This window comes from Manacus vitellinus, unplaced genomic scaffold (genome assembly GCF_001715985.3).
Source record: "Manacus vitellinus isolate BGI_N305 unplaced genomic scaffold, ASM171598v3 scaffold_27_pilon, whole genome shotgun sequence".
Lineage (NCBI taxonomy): Eukaryota > Metazoa > Chordata > Aves > Passeriformes > Pipridae > Manacus > Manacus vitellinus.
Window position 1 is genome coordinate 6,359,610 of NW_021940039.1, and position 25,378 is coordinate 6,384,987.

At 46.5% G+C, this 25,378-nt stretch overlaps 1 protein-coding gene across 1 annotated transcript in view; it reads right to left on the bottom strand.

The window, feature by feature from the left end:
* COL27A1 (collagen type XXVII alpha 1 chain) overlaps positions 1 to 25,378 on the bottom strand; it is a 145,185-nt gene that overhangs the window by 49,976 nt on the left and 69,831 nt on the right. The window contains exons 15-27 of the mRNA XM_018074444.2: positions 24,579 to 24,632; positions 24,117 to 24,161; positions 19,885 to 19,938; positions 19,121 to 19,174; positions 18,912 to 18,965; positions 17,847 to 17,900; positions 17,483 to 17,536; positions 15,547 to 15,591; positions 14,836 to 14,889; positions 13,378 to 13,422; positions 6,678 to 6,731; positions 3,815 to 3,868; positions 2,960 to 3,013 (exon numbers count right to left, since the gene is read on the bottom strand). Coding sequence (XP_017929933.1) covers positions 2,960 to 3,013; positions 3,815 to 3,868; positions 6,678 to 6,731; positions 13,378 to 13,422; positions 14,836 to 14,889; positions 15,547 to 15,591; positions 17,483 to 17,536; positions 17,847 to 17,900; positions 18,912 to 18,965; positions 19,121 to 19,174; positions 19,885 to 19,938; positions 24,117 to 24,161; positions 24,579 to 24,632 — 675 coding nt within the window. The remainder of the gene's footprint in view (positions 1 to 2,959; positions 3,014 to 3,814; positions 3,869 to 6,677; positions 6,732 to 13,377; positions 13,423 to 14,835; positions 14,890 to 15,546; positions 15,592 to 17,482; positions 17,537 to 17,846; positions 17,901 to 18,911; positions 18,966 to 19,120; positions 19,175 to 19,884; positions 19,939 to 24,116; positions 24,162 to 24,578; positions 24,633 to 25,378) is intronic.

A 25,378-nucleotide genomic window follows, 5' to 3' on the forward strand; every position in this document is an offset into this window, starting at 1 on the left:
CCGATGGTCTTTGGATTATGAACATTTAGGCCAAGGATCCTGGCTGAGGTTTGTATGCTTAATGACCTGCAGCCTGTTATCTGTGTCAGTGGTGTGATGTGGAGTCAAACATCCAGAATCCCCTCCAAAGCTATTAAAAGCAGCTGTTGCTCAGCATCTGTTCAAAAATAATAATAATAACCAGGATCTGGTTTTGAGTTGTCCAAATAAAAAAATCAGACACCTCATCTTGGGTATCCAAGTTTGATCTTTTCAGCCAAATACTGATTTTTATCTTCAAGTAATTGTTGCCCTGTTAGTGTTGCATAAATATTGATACTGGCAGACAGATGCTAATTTCATTTGGACTGTTGGTGCTGTGGATTATCCTGTTCTTCTTACATTTACAGAAAGATTTCAGGTTTTCTTTTCACCTGGATTTGTACACACTTGATTCATTAATGTGCATACAGAAAATGCAGAAAACCAGGTGGTTTTTTTTTTCTGCTAAAATATTTGTCAGTGTCAAAAAAATAAAGGATATGTTCAATTAACAGGACTTACTTCTGTATTATAACTCTGAAACCGCATATTTAAAATTAGTGCCTTCCTGCTGTCAGTAAAGAAAACCTCAAAATGACACATTCCATCCTTACTCTCTCAAACATTCCACATCAAATTTGGCTATTTATATAATAAGAGCTTTTACCAACTGTCAACCCAGCACACTCCACTAAGGATCAGAACAAAATTGGGCTGTGATCTGCCTACTGCTCATACCACTGCCACTAATAAAGATTCTGCTTTTGGAACGGAGATGTTGAGAACACAAATGCTTAGCTGTTCCCACTCAAGATGGAAAAGTCAGTTGACTGTAACTGTATTTGCGATCACAGTAAATCTCAGTTTTGGTACTGAGGTCAGAAGTGACTGGCACAGACAGGCAGTACATGTGTCAGATGCCTGTTTTATAGAGACTTTTATGATAAACACATATTGAAATGAAATACTTTGTTGGCATTTGGAATATCCTCCTGGAAGTCTCAGCCTAACTGAAACAGTTTACGAAAATACAAGTACAGAAGTACTTGTTGTGATGGTAAAATGTTGAGGGAACAACTAGATACCATGCTGGGAACTTCAAGGAACTGTTTGGGAGAAGATAAGTGACTGTTAATATGCCTATATATATATATTATTTTAAAAAAATGTATATTAACACAGAAGATTAGCACCATGATGGTGAGTAAGGAGAGGGAGAAGGAATTCACAGGTCCCAGTGAGCTGAAGCTAATGGCAAAGTTTCCTACCACTGACTATACTTTTGCTTCCCATTCCCAATTACCCTCCATTGAATTAGTCAGCCATCAGACTGCTATAAGTCTCACTGGAGAGCTTAATCTCAAAGGTTTTAACAGTTCAGGACAAACAACAACAGCATGCCTCAGGTCTGGCTTGAAAAGAAAATAAGGAACGTTTGGTGGAGAAACCAGCTGGAATTAATGAGCAGGGATTTGATATTAGGGGATTATTTGATTTACTGGCTTTGTGGGGAAGTTTGACTTATTGAATTATGACTTTTTAAAATGCAGTCTTGGAGGAAATATTTTGCTTGGATGAACTTGTTATTTGCCTGCAGGAGAAGAGGGAACTGAAGGAAGCGGAAGGGCCTGGGGACGGTCTCAGCTCCCAGAGCTCTGCTGAGAGGTTTTGACATCTCTACTCAGAGCTGATGCCTCAACTCATAGTGTTGTTATGCCCCAGTGAAGTCAGACAAAACTCAGCCTCAACTGAAGGTGCCATTAGTGGTGCACTGGACGGTGTTCAGGAGCTTTCTGCCATGGGGCCAGCACAGAACCTGCCTGGGCCAAGGGCAATCACAGGCACAGAGCTGGTGGGAGCCTGCCTAATGCTCCAGCTATCCCCAAGACATGCAGCAGCTAATCTGATGGAGAAAGTTGCTAAAAATGAGATATTTAGAGATATCCAGCTGCCTCCTAGGCTTCTGTCAACAGCAAGTGCTGCCACGAGGGGCCACAGAGCAGCTCAGTGCTGGCGGCTGCTGGCAGCATCATCCTACTTTTTTATTGTAAGGTCCTGGCAGGTGCCATATTTCTACTTTTAAAGCAGAGATGGGTCACCCCGAGGTGCTGTTTGACCTCAGACCTTCTCTTTCCCTCACCTCCACTGACTTGCAACTGTGCAATCCGTGCCCAGGCAGCAGCTGCCTGCAGCCGGTGCACCCGGAGCATCCCCGAGCTCCCCGCACAGGGCACAGCTGACCCTGGATCTGGAGGTCAAGCCTTTGGCACTGCCCAGGCATTTTACTACTGTGATCTTCCTCCTAATTAAAAGCACTGTGGGAATTCACACACTGAGCAAAATCCATTCCCTGCACCCGCCCAGAGCTGCCTTTCTGTTGGCTCCAGCGAACAGCACACAGCGGCACTTGTGCTGCTGGGAGAGCCCGAGCTCCGTCTGAACAACGGCTGTGGGAAACTGGAGCTGGGCTCAAATCTGCCTCCACAGCAATTGCACGCTCCAGCCACAGCTGCACATGTGCCAGATGAGCCCATCCAGATGGAGGGTCCATCTGGGGCAGCTGCTCTCCTGCTTCTCTCACGCCAGTGAGGGCTCTGACCGTGCACGGCGGGGTCACTGCATGATGTGATCACCACACTGCCAACAATTCCCAGCCTGGAATACCTAGAGCTAGTGAGCCTGTGTCCTTCCAAAAGACTAAGGCTGGATTGTGATTTTTGCATCCCCAATTAGGGAAATGGGCTATAAAAGGTTGAATTAAGCACTGTTTTTTTTTTTTTTTTTAGCATCTTCTTCCATGTTGCTCACACCCATGCCCCATTCCTTTCCCTATATCTGTTGTTCACATCAAGCTTAAGTAAACTGGGATCCAGTTGCTTGACTTAGCCTGCAAGTGTCTAGGATATGGTATTACAAGGTGATGATAGCCTTTACTTACTGTTGGTCCAGGGATCCCAGGAAAACCCACTCCTCCTGGCGTCCCAGGGTGCCCCTAAAAGGGAAGGAAGAAGAACATGCCTGGTGTGAATGCCCAGAATCTGCTCAGCCCTGCATCCTCCAAATGGGAAAACAGGAAAAAAGGCATTGTTGGCTGGTTGCAAAGTCAGGCAGGTCTGATATTAGTCAGTGTAAAATGTTTCAGGGGCTGATAGAGACAGCCAGGCTGTCAATAGCCCAGCTCCAACCTGGCCACTGATATCAGAAGTGAGATTTTCTGAACAGCCCAGAAAAGAATGGGCTGAACTAATAGGAAAATCTGCCTTTGGGTCTAGCACTATGGTAGATACGAAATAAGTGTCAGAGTAAGACAAGGTCCTGCTGATGTTTCCTCTGTCAAACTCATAAATGGGGCTCCCTGAATGGCAGAGCACAGCAGGACACTGAGAGTGCTGCCCAAGCACCCCGCACCTCCAGCTGCTCAGGCAACTTGGGATGTGCACACAGAGCCCTGTTCCCAGACTCTGTCTGTTCAGGAGCCAGGATGCTTGGGAACAGGCAATCCTTGAGTTCCTGGTTGTCTCCACTTGACACAGCAGGTCCTCAGCTGATGGAGCTGCAGAACATGCCTCCAAACCCAGTGTTTCTCTGAAGGGGAGACTGCAGGACACAACTGCTGGGGAGAGGCTACACCTCCATATCCAGTCAGTCAGATGGTCATTCCCACTCCCACAGAGAGAGGAGGAGCTTGCAGCTGTTGTCATGTAACTAAAGGACCAGGAGAAGCTGCACCCTTGGCCAGGACAGAGACAGAGAGGCAGCAGCAAGAGCGAGAGAATGCAGACTTACTCCTTACCATCGACCCCTTGACTCCTGGAGGGCCTGGGGGTCCCACTGGGCCACGGTCACCCTAGGAGAGAGACAGGTGCATAGGAAAGGGTGATCTAGAGCAATGAAACAATTTAAAAATCCACAAATTCATGTCTCTGCCACCAGCTTTTTACCAGAAAGGCTTCCAGCACAGAATGATCATCACTCTCTTTCTATCTATCTCATCAGAGTAGTTAAAGGACTACAAGAAGAATTAACTAATCCTCCATATCCAAAGTGAAGGGATTTTACTCTTGCCATCAAACCACCAAGGTTTGAAGGAAACAGGCCATGCACTGAAGACCACTTTCAATTCCAAACAGTGCTAGGATTGAACCCCAGGAGATCTCCAGCCCTTCCCACCCCAGGCATGTCATCCCTGTTCTGCAGCATCATAATCCCTTCATGTGCTGGCATTTTCAGAGCCATGGATTTGAAAACTGTTGTTATGGGGCCTTGCTGAGAGCAGGGGGTCAAGCTGTCAAAAACCAGAGCCTGGTGCTTTCAGAGGAGACGGTAGGTGTTGTGAGGGAACTCCCTGTCCTATGGCTCATACTGAGACCTGGAGGTCAACAATGACCTGCAGGCCTGTGTTTATGAGGGGCTCAGAGGCAGATGACTCCACAACCCACCCTGAAGATACCATTCCTTCTGAAACAAACCATCATTTGGCATTAAAAAACTTAATGTACCAAAAAATCACTCGTTAATCCCAGAAGTCTTACTTAACCCCCCCATGCGGGCCATCTCACTTCCCCTGAGTGCATCCTGGACCCAAGGAAAGGAGACAAGATGTAAGTCTCCACAAGCACCACTGTGACACACTGACGTGAGGGTGACATGAAGGCATGGCTCTAGGAATGGGACAGTGAAAACTCCTGAGGGAGATGGTGGCAATTCCCACCACAGCTGCCTGTGCCCTCCCTCCAGCCCCAGTGATGCACTGGGAATTAGGTGTGTTACGTTCACGTGCTCGAGGGGGACGAGGAAGGAGGATTTAGCAAATGCTGCCAAGTAGGTTACGCCCAAAATCTGACCTACCTACAGCTAAAGTGTAAGGGGAAATATTTGCTGGGCTCGGAGGAGCTTATTAAAAACAAACCCCCGAGTTTGTGTTGTCACCAGTTGGCCCTTGTAAACCAACGTACAGATTCTTTTCTCCCTGAATGGATGGATTTTATTAAGGATGTATTAACTGTATTGTTCTCTTTGATAATCTTTGGATTCTACTGGCTTCAGTCTTAAGTTTTGCAGCTCTCAGGATGGAGATTGCTGACTCAGCTATGTCTAATGAAAGCATATTTCCCACTTCATTTAGCTCACAAGAGCATAGTAAGCTGTAGGATACTATGCCAACTGGAGGCCTGGTTGAGGTTTTGATTTGATAATAGTTATTTCTGTCATCCCTAAGTTTGTCCTGGTGAGAAGTCTGATAGAAATCACAGCTGTGCTGAGCATCTCCGAGGGCAGATTTTCAAAGGACAGCCTGAGTTTGCCTTGACACCAATGTCATATCATCGTGTTACAGAGTTGATCTGGAAGATGAGAATGGCTCACGTGGTCAAGGCTTTGGCATGGAAGTCATAGGGACAGATGTGAATTTAATGGAGTGGGAAAAAAGATCTTCCCATGTCTCCTGCATGGCAAACCCCTTATTCCTCATTCAATTAAGGGCTGCAGCTGCCATTGAGACAGCTCAATCAGGCACCAATTTTCTCTGTAACCACCCTGGACACATCACAGGCTCTTTATTCCTCTATTTTCCTTCTCTGAAACGCAGCCCATGTAGTGTAATTTCTCCTGTGCCTTGACAGCTTGGGCTGAGGTAACTTCTGCTCCTGCCCCACCAGAGTCCACAGTGTGGAATGGCCTTTCCAAAGGCTGCTACAGACAGACAATAAAATGCATCTGCAGCAAACACAGTATAACTGTCACAGAGTCTTTACATCATTACCCAGAGGACAGGGCTTGAAGTAATAAAAGTGAAAGAAAGCACTGATGTGTGGAATGCATCACTTTATGCTCTTTACTATCTTTACAGCTGGACTGTGAATAATTAAACCACCAATGAAAACCAGCAGCCTACAAGTGAGATAGGATGAGTGACATAAATTATTTGTCTTTGGAAGATACTTCTGAATAAAATTTTACACTCTAATGGAAAACAAATTAATGTCCATTCACAGTTTTAGAGAAAATAAAGCCATTTTTCCACCCAGAAGAAACATATATCTGTACTGTACACAAGAGGGCACCAGCCCTTAGTGCGCCCAATGCAACCAGGGCCAGCTGGATGGAATGGTCCTCATCCAATAAAAAGGGAAATATTTGAACCAGCCTTTGCTCAGATGGGTGGCTGCACTCCTGCACTTTCTCTGCACCTGGGAGATTGCTGAGACCTCTTGTTCCATGCAGCCTCAGCCCTGGTCTTGTTCGACCCCACTGGCAACTCGGTGTGGGCTTGTGAGCACATCTCTGCACAGCTCTGTAACCTCAGCCCCGTGGACTCCTCCCTTGACCAGGAACACAGGGCTGATGGGTCCCTCATTCTCATAAAAAACAGAACTGACTGTTAAACACAAGCTGTCTGGCACATTATGAATGAGGAAAGTAAAATTTTCAGAGGATATTTGACGGCATCTCCTTGGAGGGCAGCGCATATTAATTCCTAAATGAGACGTGGATGATTTTGGCCTGGCCCACGACTAGCTCAGACACCCTGGACGTGCTGCATTCCCAGCTGGGTGTTGCACTGACACGAAAACTTAAATCTCCACAACATTTCTCCTGCCCCAGTCTCCCTCATCCTGCATAAGTTACAACAACCATTTCATTGCAGGCAATCCTACCTTTTCTCCCGCTATTCCAGGCTCCCCTACCGGACCAATGAAACCCATCAGACCCTGGGGAAAGAGAAAAGCACAATTAATTTTCGGTTTTACTCGCTGAGAAAGTAAACAGTTCCTCTGGTCCACCTTGCTGGTTGCAATAGCACAGCATCCCTCGTATAATGCTCAGTAATTCCTACTGGCTACCAGAGCGGACGGAGTTGCTCCCGGCCACGGGAATGTCTAACTCCACAGCTGGTTCTGCTTTAGGCACCAGCTGGAATGGCAGCACTAGGATCTGCAAGAACCACAACACACAGCATAGGGGATGAGTTAAGCATGTTCTGTAGGAAGGGCGAGTCCATAGTGTGGCTTTGTTTTGCGAGCTCTTCCTGAGACACCAGCGCAGCCTCTCCAAGAGCATCGATAGCGGGAGCTCCTGCGTTGCACAGAGACAGAGACTTGACATCATTTTAGCTGCTGGACTGGGTAAGACTTCCCCTGGGTTAATACTAGCCCTTTGTGCAGAGTAATTTTGCCCTGGATAGTGTCACGCTGCTGGGATGCCAGTAGGAAATAAAGGTCTCCTCAGCCACAGGGGCCAGCAGGGCACAGTGGATCCAGCACACTGCTCAGAAACTATCTTGGAAAAAAACTCCAGCCTAAACTTGGGATTTAAAAACGTTCGGGATAACGAAGAAGCAAACAGAACTGCTTTTAATTAGGAAGATGGAAACAGATACAATCTCAAGCTAGGATTCCTGAGAATTAAAATACAGCAGCCTCCCTACCAGCTCCAGTGGTTTCTGGCTCTGGAGATGCAAGGGACTGTCCCCTCTGTCACCACAGGCGCTCGCTCTCACTACACGGTTCTCATGGCCTTGTCCTGAGCCCCAGCAAGGGTCACTGGGAGACAAATATCCATATTTAGCTCCTCCAGTGAGTCTGTAACTTAAAGGGATTCACCTCCTGTTGAAACACTTCATAACCTGCCCACACTTGGCATGGGTGCTGTCAAATGAAGCCGTGCCCCAGCTTGTTTGATTTTAGGCAACAGTCTGATCGGTGCTGGTGGGTGGTTGCTGAGCAAGTCAGAGCCAGGAGATGGATTCTCCAGTGGTACCATCCTGCTCTTCCTCTTTCTTTTTTTTTTAATAATTTGAAATCTTCAAGATAAATTGTGAAGTTCCTCTGTGCAAGAACAAACACAACGGGAGAAAAGCTTCACCAGCAAGGCAACTTCTGGAATGTGATGTCAGAAGAGGGTGAGCTTTTTGCCCCGCTGTCTCCTTTCTGAGGGAAACAGTGAGAAAAAAAGGAAAAGTTTCCTCTCTGTACTCCTGCTGCATTGCTTTCCCCATTCCCAGCTGGCCTGACACGTGTGCAGTTTGCAGACAAGCTCTCTGCAGCCTATGCATCGTTGTGGGTCTGTCTGCACCCGTGCAGTGACAGGGTGAGCTGATACTGCCCAGGTACAGAGGAGCACCCGGCGCCCAGAGCAGCTGCCCACAGGCTGTGCAACTCCTGCCACCAAAAGCCTCTCCCTCCCCATGAAGTTACATTCACAATGCAGAGATACAGCACAAAATAACCAGCCTCATCATTCTCCCACATACGTGAGGCTCAGCAGACCCGTTCTGAGACAGAAGACACAATATGGGTCACTCTCGGATGACTTTTAGAGAGAACAGTGTCTGATGATGACTCTGAACACTGAGAGGCTTCATGCATTAACATTCCTCATGTGGTGCAATTAAAAGCCATCCTTTGAGCATCTCTGGAGACAGGAGCTCCTCGCTGAGACATGCTGAGGGGCTCAACAAAGGCATTGCTCACAGACACGCAGCTGGCTTCACCTCTTGCAGGGAGCAGCCACACACTCTGCTCTGAGTTTGCACTTGTCACTCTGGCATGGGAGCAACATCCAGGTGAAAAGTATTTGGAAAAACTCACGAGAGAAGGCAAAGAGCTCAGTGGGGACATCAGAGCCCGGAGTTAGATGCTTGCGTTGGAAATTCCTGCAGAGATGGTGTCCGGGGGACTGGTGTGCCACTGCACCATAATGGAAATATCCAGGGATTGATTGTCACCAACCCTTTTGACATCAATGCTGAAACAGTCTTTACTTGAATCAGTCCTTGTGTCTGAAGCTGAGGCTGTCTCAGAGCACAAGGGTGCCATCACAGCCAGGTTGCATGGACAAGACACAGGAACCAAAGGAAGAGCAGGAAAATTTGCAACATCTGCCTATGCGAGGTTGCCACCGGGTGGCATCGCTGAAGGCTGCTGGATCAATGATCCTTTCGATTAGACATGAGTGCAGATAATCAACTGCATCCAGTTACTGAAATTTTCCTGCAGCTCAAGGCCATGAAGAAGGCAAATATTAAGGCTAAGAAATGAGACGCCACAGGAAATGCATTGCTAGGCAAAAATAGACAATACGGCAAGAAAGAACAGATCTGTTGCTTCATTTCCAATTTCCCAGAAAACTGCAGAATTGTCTCTCCTGGGAAGATGCTCTTTAAGATATTTCTGGTTGCTCAGGTCAGTCCCAGCAGAATAAGATAGATCCCTGCTCTGCAACAAGTGTTGGTACCATTCAGAACAAGACTGTTTCAAAAGCCCTTCTGAGGGGCCCTCCATATCCAAGGTCAGGCTTGAAGGCCAATCTTCTGACACACTGTCCATGGCAGCATCAGCTTCCACCCTGAAAAGTCTCTAAGGAATCTGGGTCATGGAGTGAGATGTACTGGTGGTGCTCCCCAGGGCAGTCTGCTGGTGCTCTGCAGATGGGTTTGCAGGGATTGCAGCAAGCCAAGAGCCCCCCAGCCCCGACAAACTCCTGAGACCCCTCTTGCTGTCACAGATCTGCTGTTTGTTAGGGCAGTTTGTGCAGAAACATGAACCTGCTGCATGGATAAATATCAGGGTGGAAGGAGAGCACAGTCAACATTTCTGGTTTTCACTCCAAAACCAGGGAAAATTCTGTCTGTGCTGGTGCACCATGTTTCTGCTTGGGGGGAAGATGTCCCTGCTCCCTGTGTGCCCAGCAAGAGGAGCATCCCACAGCAGAGCAGGCTTCCAGCACAGTAGCTCTGCAGTGTTTGCAGCCAGCACTGTCTGCACTGGGCTAAATTAACTAACCTTGCTGTGTCTGCGAGCAGACACAAATCGAGATAGATATGTCTAGGCCAAATAAATCTCAGTAAATTATTGGGAGTGTATGAAACAACTGGGGGAGGCTGGGTAATGACGTTCTTTGCTGGCCAAAATGGGATAGAGACACTAAAGGGAACACAAGGAGATTTAGGTTTTAACACAAAAACATTTAGGTTTTAAGAACCAGAAAAGCCACCGACGGCAAACGTTTAATCGGAGCAGACGTGAATTGTGGCCATTACACTGAAATGGCTCCGGCGCAACATATTTTTCCCAGGTTCCCAGGGTTGAAAAGAGGGCCTGCATCGAACACGACTCCAGGCAGTGTGTGTAATGATGCACGTGAAGTCCCAGCAGCGGTGGCTGCCCGGATAAAGGCCCACAGTATACAGGAAAGAATGTAAAACATTTATATTAGACGGGGAGTTCAGCATGTCACTCGTGATTCAGTCTGCTGTATTCCCCAGCCAAGGGCATGGCGGAAAAGGGATGGAGATTGTTAAAAAGTTGCTGGGGGCTTGAGGGGAAGGAAAGGGGGGGACTGGTGGGTTGTAATTCCTAACTCCTGTCTCGCTTTCCCCATTTATTGTCCAGCCCTGTCATAATTAAGCCCCCCTTCTTGGCTCCATCAACAGAGAGCAAGTCAGCAATGAAGCCTTGAATAAATCATAGCCCATTTGAGAGAAACAACCGACCGGCGAGCCCAGCGTGAGCAGGGTCTCCCAGGGACGGGACCGCCAGTCGCTCCCAGCGGGAACCGATCAGGGCCTTTCTGTTTTACTGGTTCGCTAGAACTCAAAACAAAACAAACCAGGGACAAAGGACGGGAGGGAGTAAATGTACAATCCTCCCATTCAGATGAAAGAAAGGGAAAGTAAAACAGTAAATATCACAGTTTAAGGGAGGACGCTCTGACCCGCAAAGAACAGCCATGTGGTTTAACCCCCTGTGCTCCGGGTTCAGCCGTGCCCTGGGGCCACGAGGGGAGGGAAGGTGGAGACACGCTGTCAAAACACCGTGTCCCATCACAGGGGCCGTGAACACCACAGTGCCCATAAATCCCTGAAGGAGAGGCCTGGAGGTCCGAGACGCTCCAGAGGGGAAGGTAAATGTGGTGGGAAAGGCACAGCTCTAAGATGTGGGAAAGGCCGTTGCAATTCCCTGCTCGGTTCTTGGTAACCCACTTGACCTTGGCCAAGTCAACAGGTATCTCCCCCTCCTCCTTTGGAAGGGAAAACACATTAAGGAGATAACTGATGGCGTTGGTGTCCTTTGACAAATTATTTTAGAATATTGGTATTGGGACAAGATGCTTCCCCCTTAAAGGATGAGAGACCCCCAAGGGGCCATGGGGTGACTGCCCTTCCCAGCACAGTGAGATGGGTGCGTGGCTGACCCTGACACTGCCCTGAGAGTGAGCAGGGCTGTCACTTCTGGTGCAGGGGGAGGGACTCAAACAGCTGCTTCTGCTGTGACAGGACGTCCTCATTTCCATAAAGGATGTTAGTCAAATGAAGCGTCTTTCAGCTCTTCATGGGTATTCTCTTCATGGGTATTCTTCATGGGCACAACTCTTCATGGGTATTTCCAGTCTCTAGTGCTGAGCAGGGGGTCCTTGGGTAGCCCCCTTCTCCAGTTTGCCATCCTGTCTGCTGCAGGGTGTTGCTTCTCCCACAGGGCTGTCTGACCTTCAGCATGGACACTTCGGTGACATCCTCCTGCTGTGCATTCCCAGCGCTGGGACAGGAAGGCTGGTGGCCTTGGCCAGAGGCCCCGTATTCATATTCTTCTGACTCCATCTACAGGCAAGTAAGGGTTAACCCACACATTTCCAGGGTACTGGGGCGCCCAGCAGCTGGAACCCTTCCAGCACATGAAGACAACAAGCATCTCATGAATAAACTTCCCGAGTCTGTGTCCTTGCAATGGAAAAACAGTGCATCAGGGACTGCCCTGTGGCTTAAAACCTCATTTTTCAATGAAAGCTCAAGGACCACTGAAAACCTTACTGAAACTCCCATGTCTTCCAAGATATATGTCCCTGAGAAAGGGAAGAAAGCTCCAATGAGATGGATGGCTGATCTCGTGTTGTTAAGCCAAGGGTTTCCACTCTGAGAGAACCCATATGGTGGGCAGAGCAGGAGGGCTGAAAAGAGTGACCACTCCTATTGTGGAACAGAAGACACCAAGGTATCCATGAGAGATAACAAGTGAGGTGATGGTGTCTTTTAATGCCAGGTGACCTGGGTAGCTCAACCTCTCAGAGCTCTGGAAAAAACAAACTCAGTCCCAACACCAACTGTTGAAGTTTAAGTGGAGGGAAGAATGAAACCCTGACACTCCAGCATCATTCAGCAGAGGTGTGATGGGAAAGGATGTTTTTGTTCTAACGACTTGACTGGTTCGGAAATGGAAACTCTTTCTTGGGTGATATTTCTAGACAGAGACTAATTGACTAAGAATAACACAGGCAGTTTTCCTACCACTGTGCTGGTTTCAGTGTCAGCAGAGGCCAGCTGTGTTTTCTTTTCAATGAACAGTGCCTACAGTTCTCATCCAAGGTCAGTCCTGAGGGATGTTAAAGAATAATAATCCTAATGATGCTTTGTCCTTCAAGGACAACATCTTGTTAAGGATCTCAAAGCACTTCTAAATATTCATTTTTAACAGCATCCACAGGTGCCTGAGAACAGGAGGCACTGGGCTAAGCACTGTTCAGGGCTGTCTCACACCTTCCACAAAAGAGGAAACTGAGGAACAAAGGACTGGAAGGTGTTGCCTGAGATAATACACTATTTGATAAAACTGCATCTAGAACTCAGACATGGGGAACAACTTTGCTCCTTCAGTAGTTGCTCTTCATGAGCAAATTAACAACAGTAATACAGAAATGTCTCTAATTTCCAAATAGAAATAATCACCCTTGATATATACTGAGACTCATCAGGTTGCTGGTACTGAAAAAGGTCTACCTTGGCTTCTTAGACTTGCTTGGTCAGAAAACCATGGAAGAAGTGATCCCCAGCTGTTACATACAGGAGAAAGGACAGCCAGAGAGGCTGGCAAGCTAAACCAAACCCAACTGGCTGACCATCCAGCAGGGAAAGTGTTGGGAAGGACATTTGTGGTGAGATGCAACACCCGCTTTGCCAGGGCTGGTTGCCACAGCCAGCTTGGTGTGGTCATGTGGGAACGCACAGAACATGTTGGGCACTCCGTGGCTGCAATTTCAGGGTTGTTGGTGGACAAGCTGGTTGGTTTCAATCACAGAGACATGGGAAAAATTGTTTCTTTTTCCTTGATGCCTGTGGTTCCCCTGAAGCCTTCAGGGATGATGCATGTCCTGGGCTGCCCCAGCTGAACGTTCTCTATGGAAGTACAGTGAAATGCAGCTCGGTGCCTCTCTTCCCCTCAGAGCACCCAGCTGGAGCACAGGGGCTATGGACAGCTTTGAGGTGGCCAGAAGCCCCTGCCCACTGTACTCTGCCTTTGCTCTGGACATTCAGGAGACACTGTACACAGGAGTTTGCCAAGCAGACAAAGAAAATAAGGAGTTTACCTGCTCACCAACTTTCCCTGGTCGGCCACGGTTTCCTGGCTCACCCTGCAGGACAAGGAGACAGGACACATGGGTTACTTGGTGCTGCCAGTCACGCCCTCAGTATAACATGATTCTTTGTACACCCATGATTTAAGCTGCTGTGTTTGAATCGTGGGCAATCTGTGAGAAACATTCTTGCAAAACCAACTGTGACTTGAAAGATAATTCAAAGCAAGAAACACAGCTGACACAAACATGGAGCAAACACTTGTTGTTCTGGAGGGAAATGCCCCCAAAGCAGCTGGTCCTGCTGTAGTAAAATAACCTCCAGAGAACCACATTGAAACATAAGCTGTCTACTGTCCTGTGGCATAGCCTAGTTCTGGTTGCTTTATCCCAATGTTTAATAAGGCATGAGTTCCCATCAGGGATGTTCCTGAAGTTGGGGTGTCTCTGACCCATAATATCTCAGTCTGAATGACTGAGTAAAACACAGATGAAGACAGAAACACACCAGCAGAAGGAAAAGAGTAGGAATGGCCTCTGATTAACCAGAGGATTTGAGGATCTAAGGAAAGCAAGAGTGCAGATCCCATAGGCAGGCGGTGTTCCTGAACAACAGAGGAGAAGTAATCCAAGAAAATTCGTTTGCTAGTGGAAGAGTCACAGTAATAAAAGACTTACAGGCAATGCTGAACCCTGATTCTGCTCTTGGAAAATCTCAAACAGGGACAACTACTGTCACATGGAGCATCCAAATGAAACCAGAGCAAGAACTCACGTGAGTTAAATCACATTGCAGGATAAGGGAGTTCAGAGCACGAGAATAACGTGAAAAAAGCAGGAGGAGGTGAATTTCCAACCCACCAGGGATAAGGGCAGCCGTGGCAGCATGCAGAGGTGGTTGGAGTGCCCCTGGATGGGCCATCCAGAGGCCAGGCTCACCATGGATCAGTATTGTCTCCGGAACAGCAGCTGTATTTTCTCAGTAGGCAGATACTCCAGATGTGCTGCCAGACCACATTTTTGCTATTTACTGTTTGAAGAGGTTGTTTTTGTTGGGTTTTCTCTTTCCTTTTGAGTGTGGGTTTGTGGAGCGCACTGCCCTGGGATGGCTCCTGCTGCTAATTAGGCAGCAAAGATAGGAATGATGTGCATTGTTTCAGAACAAAAACGTGGAGGAGCAATGGAAAATGAGAGGAGATGATGGAGGGGGGAGTTGGTTAATATCAAAGGAAGAACACACTTGTTTATAATAAAGGACATGGCTTAAAAAATGCTCCATCATTCTTTTTGCTGAAGAAACAAGCAGAAACTGAGACCCCAGAATTCTGAGAAAAAGAGAAACCCTCGGTTCCCTTGTACTCCCTAGAATGAACACTCGAAGAATGGTAACGGTCAGAAAAGATATTTCCCTCTTCCTTTCCTCCTTTCCACCCACTGTTTTTCCTGATCATAAATGAACTCTTTCCTCACCTTTGAACCACTGGGACCAGGTGTTCCAGGAAATCCCTTCCTGCCAGATCGACCCTGAAATACATAGAAAAACCATGAACATCCAAAGCTTGCAGCAGGCTTAGTCACAGCAGTGTCTGTGAACTTACATGGTGCAGCATGTACGATTGCAAGATAAAAAAATAAAGATTAAACGTTTATTTTCTGATCCACCTATTACCAATTTTCAGGATGTTTTACTCTCCTGCAATGACAGTTATGTACAGACCCATTACAAAATCCTGAGCTGGCAAACTCACAGATATGATAATATTCTTTTTGCTTCTTCTAACTGTGCTTGTGTGATACATAACAGAGGTCAAAAAGACACTCTCTGACTGTCCAGCTTTTCCTTCTACCTATTGAAAAATACTATAAATCAAGGAAGAAACATCAGAGATGGTTTCCGGTCCATGTGCTTCATCTTGAGGATGAACTATTTAAACGTTAGAGAGTTTTTCAAGGTCTGAGACTTTAAGCAAGTTATAAACTCAACACTCTGTGCAAGATATTTCCTGGACTTCCAGCCATCCTGGATCAAGCACTTGGACAGAGCCCTTGACATGACAATATTTCATAGCAGGGCAGTTTACTTCCCAAACCAGGAGGTTTGAAGCCTTATGTTAATTTAACTACAATTCCATTGCAGGGTTATTAGAGCTGGTAATAACTGAGTAAATGACTGAAACCTACCTCTGGGCCAGGGACTCCTGGTGGTCCTAAGGGTCCTTCATCTCCCTGAGGTGGAAAGAAATTAAAATAAAAGACAAAGTAGTAATTTGGACTCAACAGGCAGCTAAAATGAAATGTCTGCAGTATGAGCAGCAGCTAAACACAAGCTGTGTGCTCAGCTGTCACACTTTAACAACTGAGTCCTTCTGTAGCTCAGAGCAGGCAGCTCAACATCTCTGAGGTTTCTCATCTCCCTTCCCCATCTCAAGAAAAAAAAGATTTAAAGTCAAGTCCTGCCAGTGAAGGCCATCCAAAATTTGACCAAGGAAACACCAGGCTGGATTTGGCCTGTAGGGTGCCCTGGACATTCTGACATGACTCTGCTTCATTTGATTTGGCAGGGATGAGAATGCTGTAGAGCTCTCCACTCTTTTTCTTTCTTCCCCCAATCCTCCCCCTCCCTGAAAAAAAAAAGGGCGTTGCAAAATTTCCCACAGAACCATTTGGCAACTGTATGAAGGTTTCCCTTTTGCTTTCAAATGGGACTCCACATGCTGCAGGATGGAGCTATCACAAAATCTCACACAGCAATTGGACTCGGGCCTCTCCTTTGGCTCTACACCAATTTCTAATGCGATAGGATCAGACCTACAGTTTCTAAGAGACCTTCAATTAAGCTTCACAAAAATTATCTCAAGTGTCTAAAACCAAGTGCCAAGAGAGAAATTAAAAGTGCCCCTGGCAGCCACGGTCTGGCTGCTCTCATTTCAGTGGCCAGCCATAATAAAGGGGCACTGGCGGGATGAGGATGGGACTGGGGGTCAGGAACCCCAACAAGCCACCCACAACATGCCACATTTCCAACCTGATGTCATCCAGAGCCCTGACCTAGTACCTGGGTAACCTCAGCAGTAAGGGCACAGTGCTGTGCTCTGGTGCACACTCACAGTCCTTCAGCACAGCTCGTGTCGAACTCCATGTCCATGTCTTTGGTCTTACTCTTACACTCACTAACTAGAGTAAATTGAAGGCAGCTTGGTCATGCCTGCCTGAACCTGGAATGCAGGGCTTCGGTTCCCTTTGTAAATTGCCTAGAATAATTTTTTTCCCTATTTCAGTGCAAATAAATGAGCTCATTTGCATTAATCCCATTTAGAGAACAAGCAGAAGAGTTCCCAGAAAAAGTTAAGAATTATTAGTGCTATTAAAACGAGCTCCTGCCCATGCGTGTGCTCAGTATTATTTACACAACGTCTCATGACTCCTGACAAACAGCTTACACTGGCCTAAGTGAGGGGAAACTACACTGAAATCACTGGAGTTACAACAGGATAAACAGAGCACTTGGACCTTCTCTGCTGCTGCTAAAATATATTTGCAGCTTTAGGACAATTAAATCAAGGTAAATTGTCCTTTCTTAATGACTGCAAGTGGAATGAAGCTTCAAGTTCTGATGTGAAGTGATGAGTGAAAGCTGCAAGCTCTGATGTATCTCTGCAGAGCAGGAATTCCCATTTTTGCACTCTTGTTACAGAGGGATGTTGCTGTGTGTGAAAAAGTGGAGGCTGCAGGTCTCATAGTTGAAAGAAAATGCACTTAAAAGGAGCAGAAAGCAAAAGCCAGGTCAGGGCATGTCTGTGCAAGGGGATGTGCAGGGAAAAGGGCACTAATACCCATCTGGGGGTGGAGGGACAGGTTTTAAAAGCAAGGGCAGTGCAGGGTTTAGGATCAGCAGACACCAGCAGTGACTGGAAGCAAAGATGACAGGACCTGGGGATCACACAGCTTAGGGGAAGCTTCTCTTCTGCGTGTCTCTCATCACTCAATACAAGCACTTGCATCCAGTTTCAGAGGGACCAGAGGATTTCAAGCTGCAGACACATTTCAGCACGCATTAATCTACAAAATTCAACCTTGTTCTTTAAATCCAATCTGCCTTTGGGCTGAGGACACTCACCTCTTGTCCAGGCAGTCCTCTTGGCCCAGGTAAACCTCGTGCTCCTGGCTTTCCCTGAGAAAGAGCCAAAGGAAAAGATACTCAGAAACTAGAAACATAAGCTCAGAAGGGCAATTAAAATGAGAAAGTCTCTTTCACAGCCACGGGACATTTTCCAATGTCAATTTTGTTACAGAAAAAAAAGATTTGAAAAAAAGAAAACACTGCACTTGGAGGGACCTCAAACCAAACAGACCAAGTTGAAATGCTGGCCAGGACAATCTTCAGGAACCTCCAGGGTTTTCTCTCTTTCCCCCTTCCCACTACTTTGTTTTCCCTGGCTGCTTCCAACCCCACATAGTGCTGAAGTCTCTGCTCCACTCACCTTCAGACCTTCAGGACCGTTTTCTCCTGGTGGGCCAATGTCACCTGGAAAGCCCTGAAGAAAACGAGGAACAGTCAGGATGCACAGGTGGAATGAGTGTCACCCTCTGTGAGAGTGTTAATTCAAAGCTAAGGGACAAGACATGTTTCATGCTGGCAGTGTCCATGAGTGGGCCATGGCATGGCTTTGGGGGACAATGGGACACGGAGCAGTGCTGCGGGTTTGATGGAAGAGCTGCCTTTCCCAGCAGCTCCCTTTAGGTCCATCTTCTTACAAGATTTATTGCAGCGAGGGCCTCCCTGTCATCACACAGCTAAAAATGGCAATTTGGATTTTAATTAATCTTTGTGAGTCAGGGCATAATCTCAGTGCTCTGAGGAGGAGCTGCAGCCTCGGCGACAAAGGGGAGCAGGCGAGGAATTAGGAAAGGTGTTGACACACTCATTAGCTGCCGCCAGGACGTGGCTCCTTTCCACCCACCAGCCCTTCACAGAGGAAACAAAGGAATCTGTGGTTATTTCCAATGGCAACAAAGGGAAATGATTGCTAAGTGGCAGCACTCAGACCTTCCAGACCCTGCAAAATACCAGAACACTGATGAGGGGAAAGCAGACCACCAGTTGTTCTGGAAAGTGGCTCTCCAGCAGCATCTTACACACATTGCCTGGTTCCTTAGGAAGGAAAAAAAATGACAATATGCTGGGGGAAGCTCATCCTAAGTTTAAGGTATTTTTTGATAAGGACAATAATTTTTTTTCTACTTCAAATGGTATTTCATGGGGGAAAAATGGAAAAAATCCCTCCATGATACCTATCACAAAAAGTGGAAGGAAAAACCAGGAAACCATGAGATGCAGAATAGGTCATGGACCCATCTTGATCCTTCCTATCTCATCATCACTCATGTACCATCATACCCTAGTAGAGAAGTGAAGCCCTAGGCTGGAAAGAGAGGGGTAAGTGGAAAGAGATGCAATGGGAGACACGTCTGGGTTTGCTGAAGACTGGGTGTGGCACAAGTTACCAAAGAAAGGAGGGATGTAAGAAGGAAGTGGTGGGACATACCTCAGGGCCAGGTGGTCCTGGAAACCCGACTGGACCTTTGTCACCAACTTTTCCCTGCAGAAATCAGAAAAATATGGAGAAAAGTGAGCTGGCTCTTGGCTATTGGCTTTCCTGTTTAGAACAGCACACCCCTGCCAAGCTGTCTTTGCAGCTGGGCATGGAACCTTCAGAAAGGGAGAGCAGGAAGCAGAAGATGCTTGGTTACTTACCAGGGGGCCTGCTTTCCCTCGTGCCCCAGGGACCCCAGGCAAACCCTGGCTGCCCTGAGAGAGACACATTTTTTTCAGAACACAATGAAGCACCAAAAAAATACCAATTCCCCGGGCTCCAGCTCCACTGCTGAAGAGAGAGGAACGTCTCTTTAGGGCTGAACTCAGCCCTGCATGGAGCTGGCACAGCTGCACTAATGTCAGTGAGATGTTTCTGCTGAAGATGGGTCTGAATTTAGCCCCAAAGAACACATGAACTGCTGCAGTTGGCTGTGGCTCAGAGCCACGCAGCCTCCAGTGCAGTGTTCTGTACATTTGTCAGCCACAGTCAGTATCATATCATAGTCACAGGGGAGAAGTCATTTGCTCAGAAGTTACACAGGGCATTAAGTGCTTCCCTGGGTCAGGGTTTAGGTTGCTGCACTGAGCAGACAAAAACTCCCAGCCTGCAGCCGCTGGACCACACACATTCACACCCATCCCCATCAGCTCCATCACTTCCAATTTCTGCGAGAAGACGTGGCCCTTTGTACAGAAACCCCCCAGCAGAACTGCTTTTGCTCTAACAACAAAATCCGTACACTGACATGAATTTTAAGAAAGGCACAGCACACTCCAAATGGGAACTATCCGAGCAGGGGAACCTGACAGCAGGATGCAGCTAATTCCAGCTCCTCGTGGATTAAGAGGAGCTGAGAAAGCTGGTGGCCACACATACTGCTGTGTAAGGGGAAAAGAATGGTGGGGGAAAGAAAAACAATTACCTTGTCTCCTTGGAAGCCGATATCTCCCGGAACACCTGCTCTTCCCTGATCACCCTGGGTACACATCACCAGAGAGTTAAAATAGGCAACAGCAACAGCCAAAACGCCCAGGTCGATGCTCTTGTACAGTGAAAGTCTCAGCACCAGCTCCACTCAGAACTGAACTGCTGGCAAACTGCAGATCATGCTGAGGGCAACAACAACCCAGAACAAAGCGTGCATTTCCCAACCTGATTCTAAAGTGATAAAAGGAACTGCAGGAGACAGAAAACTATGATTTCCCGAGCATTGTGTATCTGCAGAAGCTGAAAGAGGAGAGACTACATTCCTCTGTCTGACAGCGGCAGTGAAGGTGGTGAAGTGTTAAATTCAGCTGAACAGAAGACTTTAGTTTGCAATGAATGGACCTTTTCTCTCACAGGGCTCTATAGAAAAGAAAACAATCCTCAGAGTTTCTGTGAGCATATCCTAGTGCTGGCATCAACCATCAATCCTCTTCCATAAGAAAACAAAAGTAACTTCTAGTAACGCTTTAGTACCATCTCACTGCCAATATCTGGGCTGAGATTCCCTGGGAGGGGTAGGCTCTTTGGACCATCATAACAAATTCTGACTCCCTGGGTAGAAAATAAGTATCCCTGAAGGTTTTCCAAGGAGCAGTGGACTACCTTGCATTGGCTCTTAGCCCTGCTGTGAGTAGCTTGCTGGACCAGATGACCTCCTGATGCCCCTTCCAAACTCATTTATTTAGTGATTTACTTAAACAAAGGATGAGTCAATGATGGGGCAGAGAAAGGAAAATTCTACTTGGGAAGTCAAAGGAGGAATGACTATAATAACTCCGTACCATGACAAGGCCCAACAAAAATAGCTGTTAGAGGAACTCTGTCCCATGCACAGCACACGCCTCTGAACTTGGCTTCCCAGCAAGGGAACGAGCCACACCAGAGCACAGAGCTATACATTTAAACATGGTCCACATGGAAGACATATGGAGCCCTGCAACAGAGCCAAAGTCTACAGAGAGATGACAGAGGAAGTCTCCTTCACTCCAGAAAAACCACCCGCTACCAGAGAGCTGAAATAATTGTAACTACTATGGTAACATGCAGGGGATAATGAAATTGTGGACGGTTAAAGCTGGATTTGGGAAAGACTTTTCAAAGGCAACTTTTTCGGAAGGAGAATAATTAAGAACTATGCAGATTCAATGATGGAAACACTTCATGGATTCATGCTAAATTTGCTTGAATGTTTTGGTAAATGTTCCCGGAACATTTCACTGAACCATCTTCAAAACAAATCTTTTATATAGCGAAATTAAAATGTTGCTCCTAAAAAAAAAAAAGTTAAATTGATTTAACTCATTTGTTTTTTAACCTAAAATATTTTAATTTGACTCAAATAACCAACATTTTGCTTCATCTAAACTATTTTCCATCTAGTTATTTTTTTTTGGCAATGCAAAATGGAAACAATCAGCTCTTTACACAGCTTCAGTTCAGATGAACCCCATGTATTGGATACAATAAAGATGGCAAAAAACCTACTGTATGACCCAGCTCATTTCCAGATTTCTCTCATCTTCTCTGAATTTTCTACTTTTTTTATTTAGTCCAAAGCTTAAGCCACTGAAATCTACTTAATTCTGGCTCCCGACAGAAGACAGCATGAAAACAGTTTTTCTGGAAAGTGAGAGGTTGGCTCTGAGGTTTGTCTTTATCATCTATTCTGAGGGTCAAAAAAGAAAGATTACTTTTTTTCATTAAGCAGTTTTCTACCCAGTCAGTAAATGGTCATTTAAATACCGTTTTGGAAGAAATACTTGGACATTAAAAAATGGCTACTGTAAGAAAAGAGTTTCCTGAGCACAGCAAAAGGCAGGAACAAATCTTTATCTCTGACCTTCAGGAAAAATGGGATAGTGGCAGCCTGACAGGAAAACCAGCTTTCAAACAACTCTGAGAAATGGGCATTGGAGAGGGTAAGAAGGAAGCAGGGAAGACAAAACACATCTTTTATCTTGAGCTGGACTTGACCACAAGATGTTCACGTGTTATTGAGATAGCACAGCAAAATGTCATGGCATGAATGATCCATCTCTGGCTGTTAATATCTGAAACCAGAACTGAGGACCAGGGCATTGCTTTTCACCTGCCTTGACTCGGGGTCTGTGTCCTTAAAGTGAGGGAAGAAATATGGAGGAAAGAGGTCAGGCATGTTTATTATTAAAAACCGGGATGCCGAGATGACGAAACGGGTCTGCAAGGACTTTGCTTATGGGGGAGGAAAAGGAATGTAGAATCTGAAATTACAAACAGGCTCTGCCCATGGGATGTTGCCTGTGTTTCATGTTTCACCTATAAAAAGAAATGCAGCAGCAGAAACCCCGAGGCCCTTCGTAACCCAACACGAACAGAAAGGGGATATGAGGGAAGGGACCAACCCACGGCTACGAGGGGTGTTCGCTGTCTGTGGGATGTGTTTGCTGTCTGTGGGATATATTTCCTGTCTGTAGGATGCAGAGGAGGTCACTGTGCAAAAAATCCTCCTCATTTTGCCCTCAGCTGGGCATCTCTTCTCCCTTTGTGCTCAGCACAAAGGCAGCTAACACTGCACAACTCCAGAGGTATTTGCCTGAGCCACGTCCTTCACAAGTTACAGATGTCCTGATTCATAAAAATCCTTCATGTGAACAAGTAGCTGGGATTTCCTCCGCTTCCTCCACCTTTCCCCTGCACTCATCACCCCATGTGGTCTTCTCAAGGCCACTCTTTATTTCAGGGTTATGCAGTAATTTTACTTCTTCCTGTAAGAGCAGCACAACCCTCTCTGCCCCCTCTCCTTGCCTCCATGAAAACACAGAAATGGAAACAGAAGGATGACCCATTCTGTGGGGAGACCAAAGCCGTAAAATACATCATTAAATTCTGGATGACTCCAGGAAGAGCTGCAAACCATCTGGTTTACTGCAACAGCAGTGGCTGGGGAAATACTGGAGATAAACAGAGCAGTTTGTGTAAAGTGATGGAGATTAATGTCCAGGAAGGCTAATTTTGCTAAACAATGATTTAAATCTTGGTGATTCTTAATATAGTAAACTATTTATTCCAAGGAGCAGACAGAAGAGTCCATGGGCTCTAGGAACTGGTGTTGAGACAAGAAACCAGTTATAGTGTCTTAAGCTTGTCCTTCAGAAAAAAAAAAATCTTTCTCTTGCCCTTTCTTCCCCTCTACAGAAGAGAAAAGGCAGTACAGGGGAGAAATGGAAACTGCAGACACAGGAGCCCTGGCAAGGAGCTGCTATAATATAAGGAGAGTTGAATCAACTGGCTTGACACTATTCCCCCCTGTGCAGTTTTGGGCTGCTAAATCATCCTCTAAAAGCAAACATCTAACGAGAGAATAAAACCTCCAACGGGAGGAGGATAATACATTTAATGGTCATTTTCCACTGCCCTCCTGAACAATCAGAGCCAGCAATAAATGATTGCACCTCCCACTCTTTCAGACTAAATAAATCCTATGGTCCAATATCTGCAGGAGGATGGTTCTCGTGACAGTGAGACATTTACACACACAGCTTCATGCTGATCCAGCTCAAGCTGAGTGCTTTTGTGCCAGCACCACTAAATCACTGCAATGGAGGCTTCTCTACATTTTGCTCTTTCTCAAGTGATTTATATCAGTTTGGGGCAAGGCACTTTCCTCTCAGCAGGAGGCCAAACTTAGGTGAGTGTCTCTGAACAGGAGCAGAGGTATCTAACACAGAACAGTTTTTCCAGGCGATCCACCTGGTTTGTTTGATCCAGTGCTGCTTTGTCACATCACATGTTTCCCCTAAATGCATTTATATAAATTTATTTATGGTCAGTGTTAGATGTTCATCCTCCTCCCTATCACATCATGTAATCAATATAAAAGCATAAAAACTGTCAAACACCAGATAATCACGCAGTTACTGTCATCATCAGTGGGAGCTGGGAGCTCCAAAGAGGATCTGAGCATAACTGATCTATACTAGAACTCCATGGAAAAGGGGATGGGGCAGATATCATCAAAGGAATTAAAATTAAGACTGGAGTGTCAGGAATGGAGGCAGGGTGGGAGCTTGGGGGCAGAGACAGCCAGAGTGGAACCAGTACCGTGGTGCTGAATAAGAAAGAGAAACTAGAAAGGGGATTTCACATGCAAAATTAAAACACAGTGCAATAAGGGAGTATTCAGATCACCTTATCACCTTTCAGTCCATGTTCTCCAGGGTTTCCCATCAGCCCCTGAAACAAAACAAAGTTCAGAGTGAGGCTGAGCCACAGTGGAGAGTTGCTCAGGTCTGTGACATTGATGTCCCTGGTGGGGTTGGTGCCTCAGATGCACAGCATTGGCCTGGCACAGTCTGAAGGCCAAATGCCAGACTGCTCCCAAGGTGTGCTCCATCACACGTTCTTTAAACACCCTTTGTGGGCTGGAGGCACACAGGGAAAATGCGTCTGGAATTCTCCACTAACTTACACCTACTGCAGACCACCAGTGGGATGTTGTGTTCAACAGTTGTGTGCCTGGGACAGTGGACACTCATCACTGCTGCCCGTCCTTTCTCTCAGGACAGTCACCACGGCCCAAGGGAGGAACAGAGAAACCTTCAGCCCCCCTGAGGAGGGATGAGAGCTCACACAGCTCAGCTACTCTCTCACCTTTAATCCTTTTGGTCCTGGATAGCCAATCGGTCCCACAGGGCCCATGTCACCCTAGTAGGAGAAAGAAAGTGACCCAAGTCATTAGGTGCAAAATGAACAAATCACTGCACGTGGGGTGATATTCCTCTGCTACCTGGTCTCAGTATCCCTGAAGAATTGCACCACTGACCTCAGCAGAATCGTCCTGGCACGAGTCAAGAGACTTATAATGTGTATACAGCCTCTTAAAAAGTAGATCAGGAATTCAGGCTGGTAAATTGATGGCAAAATAATAGAAAATTAATTAAGGAACCACCTTGAAATTTGCAACTGTGGTAGGATCTAAGAATTTTCTTTTTTAACGTTCTTCTTAACTTTTGTATGGTTAAATTTCCCTCTTCCACTATTTGAAAAATTAAAATATTGAGCTGGTTTAAGACAATCCTAGGATGTTATTTATTCTTGGTGAAGTTATTGCTGTTCTCAGAAAGAAACTACCACAACATTCCTGAGTTCTCCGGAAAGAGTCTGAGGGTGTGTTAAAAAGGACACAGACCCACACAGCAAAAAAAGGCAACAGTCAGGAAATTTGGGTGACTACTGAGCTCTGATATATCAAAGTGATACGGGGAGGAGAGGGGAGAAACAGGAGGTATGAAACACGGAGGTGCTGCAGCGGGAAGTCAGCGTGGCATCGTGTGGGACAGCGCAGGAGGACAGCGGGGCTCACGGCTGCCCTTGTCCCCACGTGTGCTGTACAACAGAAACCCTTCAGTGCCGGCATTTAAACGGGCTCTGGCTGCTTTCTGCCGTGAAGA